General features: G+C 42.1%; 1 protein-coding gene across 1 annotated transcript; it reads right to left on the reverse strand.

The window, feature by feature from the left end:
• Positions 1 to 5589: 5589 nt before the first annotated feature.
• LOC133909952 (putative receptor protein kinase ZmPK1) lies at positions 5590 to 8368 on the reverse strand. Its single transcript, XM_062352477.1, has one exon. The coding sequence runs from the start codon at positions 8053 to 8055 to the stop codon at positions 5662 to 5664; it is 2394 nt and encodes a 797-aa protein (XP_062208461.1). The 5' UTR covers positions 8056 to 8368; the 3' UTR covers positions 5590 to 5661.
• Between the last annotated feature and the right edge of the window lie 432 nt (positions 8369 to 8800).

Raw genomic sequence — 8800 nt, forward strand, 5'->3', positions numbered from 1 at the left:
GGTGTCTTCCATGGGACTTAGGTCAACGTCCTCTCCGAAAGGAGGTAGCGCGTCGAATTGATTATAGTCTTCCTCGTCAACAATATTCTCCACTCTGACAATCTTTCTTTTTCCTTGAAGAACCACGTGGCACTCCTCCTTGTTAGCCGGGTCTTGATCCTTTACATAGAAGACTTGCATAACATCATTCGCAAGTACGAATGGTTCTTCTCTGTATCTAATGAGTTTTTGGTCCACTGTAGTCATACCGTACTTGTCGGTCTTGACACCCCCTAGGAGTCTGACCCATTGGCACCGAAAAAGAGGAACCTTTAACACTCCATAGTTGAGCTCCCAGATCTCCACTACAAATCCATAGTAGGTCTCCCTATTTTTATTGCAGTCGTAGGCATCTATACGGATACCACTATTTTGCTTGGTGCTCTTATTATCCCGAGCTCTTGTATAAAATGTATAGCCATTTATGTCATATCCTTGGAATGTGAGGATTGTAGTTGACGGTCCGTGAGCCAACACAGTCAACTAAGCACACTCTATCTGCTTATACATCACTTATCTACGTAACCAGGCACCAAAATGATCTTGGTGCTCTCGTGTGATCCAAACATCAGACTTCCCTGGGTTTATGATGTGTAGCATCTTCTGATGTTCTTCGACATATGGGTCCACTACAACTGATTATTGCAGAACTGCGAAATGTGCTTGCATGAATGAAACAGGGTTGTTAGTGCGGAATGAGTTTGCACCTATCGTCCCTTTCCCCTGTAGCCTCCCCTCATGGCGAGACACATGCACACCAATCGATTTGAGATTCATGTAGTCGACGCAGAAATCAATGACCTCCTCAGTTCCCCAGCCCTTAGCCATGTAGCCTTCCAGCCGATTTCGGTTACGAACATATTTCTTCAGAACTCCCATGAACCTCTCGAAAGGGTACATATGATGCAGAAACACGGGGCCAAAAATCCATATCACTTTCACAATGTGAACAATGAGATGCACCATGATATCAAAAAATGATGGAGGAAACAACGCCTCAAGCTGGGATAGAGTCTCAACCACGTCTTCCTACAACTTATCTAGCTTGGTCGGATCGATGGCCTTCTGTGATATCGTATTGAAAAACGAATACAGCTTTATGATTGGGTTCCGGACCTTCAACGGCAGAATACCTCTAATTGCAATTAAAAGCATCGGTGTCATCATCACATGACAATCATGAGACTTCATACCAGTTAATTTCAAATCTTTCATGCTTACTAGTCTCTTTATGTTGGCGGAGTAACCCGATGGAACTTTGATTCCATGCAAGCACTTATACATTGCAATTTTCTCCGCCTTGCTCATACAGTAGTTAGCGGGACCAAGATATTTGTCGCCTTCTTCCATATCTTCGGGATGTAGATCCTGTCTGAGTTTCAAACATTTCAGGTCCTTCCGTCCTTCGAGTGTATCCTTTGTTTTGCTAGGTATGTCTAGTAACGTACCAATCAAGCTATTACACACATTCTTCTCAATGTGCATGACATTGATTGCGTGTCGAATCACTAAATTCGGCCAATAAGCTAAGTCATAAAAAATAGATTTCTTTTTGAACATAGAAGCTCTAAGATTAGATTTCGGAACCGGTGTACTCCCGCGTCCCTTTCCAAGGATAACCCTAAGTCCCTTTACCATATCATATACCTGTCTCCCAGTGCGATGCTTAGGAGGTGATCGAGTCTCAACTTTCCCATCAAAAGCTCTCCTGTTGCTACGGTACGGGTGATTCTTGCGAAGAAATTTACGATGACCTAGGTACACTATTTTTTGGCTATTCTTCAGCCACAAGCTCTATGTTTCATCCAAGCAATACCTTTGACAGTCTGGCCCAATAGGTTGCCAAGGGCTAGCCAATCCTGGATTGTTACGAATAGCATTGCGCGTAGAGTGAAGTTCTCTTGTTTGTATGCATCCCATACCTACACGTCATCGTTCCACAGTATTACAAGATCTTCTATTAATGATTTCAGGTATACATCGATATCGTTGCCAGGTTGCCTCGGCCCTGGTATCAGCATCAGCATCATAATGTACTTCCGCTTCATACACAACCAAGAAGGAAGGTTGTAGATACATAGAGTCACATGACAAGTGCTATGACTACTGCTCATGTTGCCGAATGGATTCATCTCATCCGTACTCAACCCAAATCTTATATTCCTCACATCTTCTGCAAAGGGCTCCTTGCATTTCCTATCGATGTTTCTCCACCGCGTAGAATCAGCGGGGTGTCTCAGCATTCCATCATCCTTGCGCTCCTCGGCGTGCCACCGCATCAGTTTGGCATGCCTTTTGTTCGTGAATAAACGCTCCAAACAGGGGACTATAGGAAAATACCACATCACCTTGACAGGAGGCCTTTTATTCTTTCCTTCACCATCGATATCATCACGGTCACGCTTGTACCGTGATGCACCACATACGAGACATGCTTCCAAGTCTGCATGCTCTTTGCGATACAACATGCAATCGTTTGGACATGCATGTATTTTCTACACTTCCAACCCAAATGGGCACACAACCTGCTTGGCATGGTACGTGTTTTCTGGCAGCACATTTTCCTTTGGAAGCAATTTCTGCAAGAACAGTAACAACTCTGTGAACCTTGTATCAGACCACCCGTTGCTTACCTTCAATTGTAGTAGTGAAAGCACGATACGCAACTTTGTGTGCTCCTTCTTGCAACCCCAGAACAACGGTGTTTTAGAGTCCTCTACCATACGCTGGAACTTTTAAAACTCTCTTTCATTGGTGAAGTTCTCCTCCCCATCGCGCAACATCTGCTCCAGATTGTCGGCGTCGGCCAACATCTCCTCTAGATCATCATCGACCAACGTATCTCCGGCAAGCGGCATATCGGTGTATTCGTCAGCCGGCATATCAGTGCACAAGTCTTCGTCTTCTCTACCAATGTATTACCCTTCCTGTACGATCTCAGCTTCACCGTGCTCGGTCCAAAGAGTATAGCTAGACATAAAGCCCCTTGGCATCAAGTGAGAATGTATCTACTAGGTGGTGGAAAACTGCTTCTTGTTCTCGCAATCGACACATGGACAGCACATGTATTGAGACTGTGTATTTGACTTGTGCGCCGCGGCTTGTACCAGGAAACGATACACGCCGTTCTTGTACTCTGCGCTCACACGGCTCGCATCGTACATCCATCTTCTGTCCATCTACAATTATATCATTATTGTAAATCCAAATTCATAACATCTAGAAGATTTTGTGATCACCAACAAATAAATTACCTCGTCATCTCCTACCGGCAATTGGCCCGGGTTGGAGGAGGCGCCTTTTGTATGCTTTCGCGTACGCTTCCGATGAGTATTTGTTGGTGCCATCCCTAGAATTTTTTATTATTATTCAACCCTTTTATAGGACTAATTAAGTACAAATAAAAAAAATACGCTCATACATAAAGTTTATATATTGGAGCTTGCTACTTAAATAAAATATAAAAAATATAATTGGATCTTGCTACATACCTAATATCATGAAGAAATTTTTTAATTCATTAAAAATCAAAATAAATACACTCATACCTAAAGTTTTCATATAGGAGCATGCTAATTAATTGAAATATAAAAATTTAATTAGAGCTTACAACATACCTAAATATCATGGCTAATTTTTCTAATTCATTATAAATCAAAAATAAATATGCTCATACCTAAAGTTTCTATATTGGAGCTTGCTAAATTAATTAAAATATAAAAAATATAATTAAAGCTTGCTATATATCTTAATTTTATTGCTAATTTTTCTAATTCATTAAAAATAAAAAATAAATATGCTCAAACCTATAGCTAATGTAAAACAATAATAAAGACTTTCCACCGTAAGCTACTAATTGAAGCTTCCGTATAATAAATGAGATATAATTGCATCTACATTATCTTAAAATATCATGGCCATAGATGCATCTCCATCATTTCAAAATGTAGAGCAATTTAGTAAATAAAATTCAACTAAAAATGGATTAGAGATGAAGTTACATACCTTGGAACACCTAGGGTATGAGGATTTCTCAAAATTTTGACGCCACTAAAAACTTGGTGACCAAAAATAGCCGCTATCGAACAAACAGAGCTCCTCTCTGTTGTGTGCTCGGGCTTGGGAAAGGAGAAAGTGACTTTTATATAGTCGAGACATCACTGCCGGTTCATATAACAAGCCGGCAGTGATGCCCTGCTATCGTTGCCGGTTGGTGGATTAAACCAAAAGTAAAGATGGAGCAGAGCATCACTGTCGGCTCAAGCCAACAGCCGGCAGTGATGCCCTTATCACTGCCGGTTAGTAAGCCACGATAACTGTATTTTTTCCGCACAGCTTATAAACCGACAGTGATTCCTCATCACTGCCGGTCTATTAGAAACCGACAGTGATGGATCGATATATATAGGGGTTTATATAGTAGTGCATCGGGCTCGATATATATAGGGGTTTATATAGTAGTGCATCGGGCTCACCTATTTCTGTTCCGTCCAGCCCAGGCGGCGTGCGCTCTTAGAGAAGTCGATGATCCTGTGGAGCTGTGGAGTGGAGAAATGGCACGTTAGCCTACGTGGGGTACGTTCTGAATTAAATGGTCCACGCACACTTGATCGGTTTTGAGTTTTTGATACCTAGTGTTGCCCAGAATATGTCAACCATGTGGATGTTGTATGGTTTTGGTTATGCCTTGTCAGGGTTTAGGTCTGTTCCTATACCTCATTTGGTTCTAGTGTTGAAAAAAACTAAAATTAATTCATGCATGTTTACGTAATTCAGGCAACATGAGAGGGGTTAGCGCTTGGCAGTAGATTTTCCATATCTCAATTTTCTCTGGTTTTGAGAAAAATAAAATCACTCGATATGTGTTTACAGAATTCAGGAGACCGGTTACCATGTTAGAGGTTTGCAGTAATATTTTATCCCTTGCCTCGGTGCTATAGGGACAGGAAATAAAGTCATGTGGAAGCAGTTCCATGTTAATTACTAGTAATTAACACTCATTTCCTCTTCTGATTGAAAAATAGAAAAAAAAAGGAACATCTCATTTTTAAATACCTGACAATGCTCTGCATTCAAAATTCTGGTGTAGCAAAGTAAGTCCAAGGCCGTAAGTTTGGCTGTCAGAACAGCTCATGCAAGGAAGCCGGTTGTCCTCATTTTACTGCTGCAAAATAGCTGTTTACAATACATTGCGTGGGTGCTGCTTCCTGGTGTGAGAAAACATAAACAGTTTCCTTTGACGTCAGTATGCACAAACTATGTTCTTTTTCTTTGTGTATGCACTAGTTTTCTATCAACGGAAGGGATAATAATTATTGGTTTTGTTTGCAACAACAACATGCAGAACCTTATGATGGTGAAAATGTTTTGGGAGATGAGTTCTTGGGCTGTGCTTTTTCCACTGTCTTAATTGTCAATCGTAGTGAGAAAAAGGAAACACCACCGCTAAGAGTTCAATATACTATTCATTTGTTGCCTTGAAAGGCAAAACCTGATAAAATTTACAATACATTAATTCAGATCTGCAAACATTAGCTCTTTTCATCTGTATCATTGTGCCTACAATAACCCCATCAAAGCTATCTTGTTATGCGTAGCTCAAATATTTGCATCTGTTGCAAATCAATATGAATAGGTAGGGTGGAAGTCTTCTTCATCATCACATGACATGAGAATCTTGACAATTTCTTCCATTGTTGGCCTCTTGCTTCTTTCTTCGAGGCATGAAAAAGCTACTTTCACCATTGCAATCGCCTGCTCTGGATCAAAATGGCCATGCAGTCTGTGATCAACAATATCACTGACATTTCCAGTAGCCAGTATCTGTTTAGTCTCCTGGACAAACTCCAGAAAATCTACATTTCTGTCATCTAACTCTATGCCACTAGAAACCCTGATTCCAGTCACAATCTCCATAAGCACGACCCCGTAGCTGTAAACATCAACCTTTGCATTGATCGGCAAATTCAGTGCCCATTCTGGTGCCATGTAGCCCATTGTGCCTCTCATATGGGTGAAATTGAAACTGGTGATATCTCGCTTTGAAAGCTTGGCTAGTCCAAAATCTGCTATTTTGGCGTCGAAATCTCGAGTTAGGAGTATGTTTTCTGGCTTCACATCACAATGAACAACCCACTCAAGGCATTCATGATGAAGGTAAGCAAGGCCCCTTGCTGTGCCCAGCGCAATCCTGTACCTTTGGCTCCAACCAAGCAGTCTTTCTGTACTCCTCTCGCCAAAGAGATAATTATCCAGTGACGCGTTCTCCACATACTCGTACACTAATAGCCTGTTTGTCCCTTCTGAGCAAAAACCCCACATCCTGACCAAATTTATGTGATTGATCCTTCCAATAAGGGTCACTTCTTCCCAGAATTCCTCCTCTCCTTGGCGAACATCTGTAAGCTTCTTTACCGCCACAATTTTCTTATCTTCAAGTAATCCTCTATAAACAATTCCAGCGCCTCCTCTCCCAAGCTCTTCTTTGAACTTTCCAGTTGCTTCTCTCAATTCTCGGTATGTAAACCGCCTGAACTGGTTTGTGATCATCCTGTATCCATCCTCCATTGATTTGGGTATGTTATGCTTCTTAAAGAAAAGGTACCAGCCTGTAACAATAACAAGCAACTCTAGACCTCCCAATATTGCAGCAAAGACATACAAGTATGTCCAAATTATGTTGTCTTTTTCTGTTCCATACATGCTTGCTGATCCTAGCATGACCTCAGAACCTGGGGGTCCGCAGGTGAGGCTTTCTTGTTTGGAGATTAAGGATGTTGAACTGTTGGAACTCTTTGGTACTTTCATATAGTTATCTCCGGGGAAATACAGGTACCGCTGACCATTGTAGAGTAAATTTTTAGTGTAACACCAACCATCCCCAGCCTTGTATGTGAAAGATATGCAGATGCTGCTGTTCAAGCAAATGTTCCAGCATGCTTCAAATGAGATGGATTGATTGGAGGACAGATCAAAGCCATAGTAGTCAGCATGGGGTTGCTTGACAAATGTAAAATCCTCATGTGCTCGGTTTCTGTCAATTGAGAACGTTGGTCTGCATCCTTTGTTCCAATTTGTTGGATCAACCATCACATATTCTGGAGGACACCTACATCGAAGACCACCAGAGTAGTCACAGATCCCATTCTTTCCACACAATCCATGCACATAGCACATCTGTATTACAGCCTGCCCTGTGACGACCCATTTCCTTGTTGATGCATTCAAGCTGTACATCCTGAAATTGCCATCGTAATCGATTGTGATCCTTCTCTTGATTCCTGGACCTGAATCTGAAGCCTCTATCTTGAATCCATCACTTGACACGAAATTACCCATGTCATCTAGAACTGCTATCCTGGTGCTGTTAAATCTATTGCGGCCATTTTTGAGAGTATTGTAATCTGGACTTGGCCAGTAGATGCTTGTAATTTCTGGGCCGTCATACAGCAGTCGCATGACATTGTCGTTGTCAAAATAGAGGTGATGATAACCAGATACCAACCTTGTGTCTTTTGTCAGGTTCTGCCCCGGGAGCAAGGTGTCAGTTGGTGAATGGAAGCTCTGCCACACAATATTGTTGCTGGAATCATTGATCACAAGGTTGCCGCTGTTGAGGAGGGTAATTGTTGTGTGCTTCCCTGACGACGTCTTGCTTTCCCACACCGTTGTCCCATTGGTATCCGTGAGGATCAGGTTGCCATCGCGGTTCAGCGATATCCTGGAGCCGTACTTGTTCACCGGAGAGTAGCCACTCTCCGAGGAGTAGGGATTTGCCGTCCAGACGACGGTTCTCACGGTGGTGTTGGTGGTGTACCAGATGGCGAAGGTGAAAGCATTTGTTCCAAGTTCATGGAAGCCGCAAGAGAAAGTGGCGTCTAGAGAGAGGAGGAATATCTTGTCATGGTCTTCTCCTCTTATGTGTGAGCCGGTGGTCATGGTCTGCCATGGCGAAGCTCCAGAGCAAATCTGGATGGAGAGCAATGGAAGAATGACAAGATAGAGCAGTGCAACCATTTTTTCTTCTCCTTCTCAGGGAGCTCTGCTATGGAGGCGTAGGGAGAGGTTGGTAGCTTTAGTGCTGGTTTAGCTCTTTGCAGTTAGCACATATAACCTTTGATGATGCTGACTTGAACTTTTGAAGACTGACCCGAGAAGGCAGAAACCGCAGGTGGCTCCAGGTGTACACATTGGATTCCATTACTGTATGGGTTTAGTTTGCATGATGTCAACCGATGGGAACATTTGCATTTGTGGAAGAGGATAGGCGATAGCAGGAAAGACAGAAAAATTATCTAATAGACTAGTGGTTTGTGGTTTAGAGATGATCTTCAAAACATAGTTTGTGTGCATTTAAGTGCTTTAACGTTTGGATAAACAAAAAAAAATGTTGATGAGAGTATTTTTTTTATGATCGTTTTACCAATAGAATCTTGATAAGCAATATCTATAGCGTGCGAAGTAACATCTGGGTTCTGCCGGCAGAAAAGGACATCGAGCACTGTCGGTAGAAAAGTACATGGAGCACTCGGGTCTGGCTGATGATGAAGGACAAGTATCTAATTGAGGTAATTTCCAATTTTTACATGTTGATCTGGCAAGTGTGGACGGTTTGGAACAATATTCTGCAAGCCAGGGAAAGGATATTTATTGGCGGGTTTGTCGAGTTTCTTTTTAGATGCTAAAGGAAAACAGAGTTTGATGTCTACTCGAACACATCTTACAATACACACGGATGTACAAGCAAGACAAGAGACGTATT

Source organism: Phragmites australis, chromosome 2 (genome assembly GCF_958298935.1).
Source record: "Phragmites australis chromosome 2, lpPhrAust1.1, whole genome shotgun sequence".
Taxonomy (NCBI): domain Eukaryota; kingdom Viridiplantae; phylum Streptophyta; class Magnoliopsida; order Poales; family Poaceae; genus Phragmites; species Phragmites australis.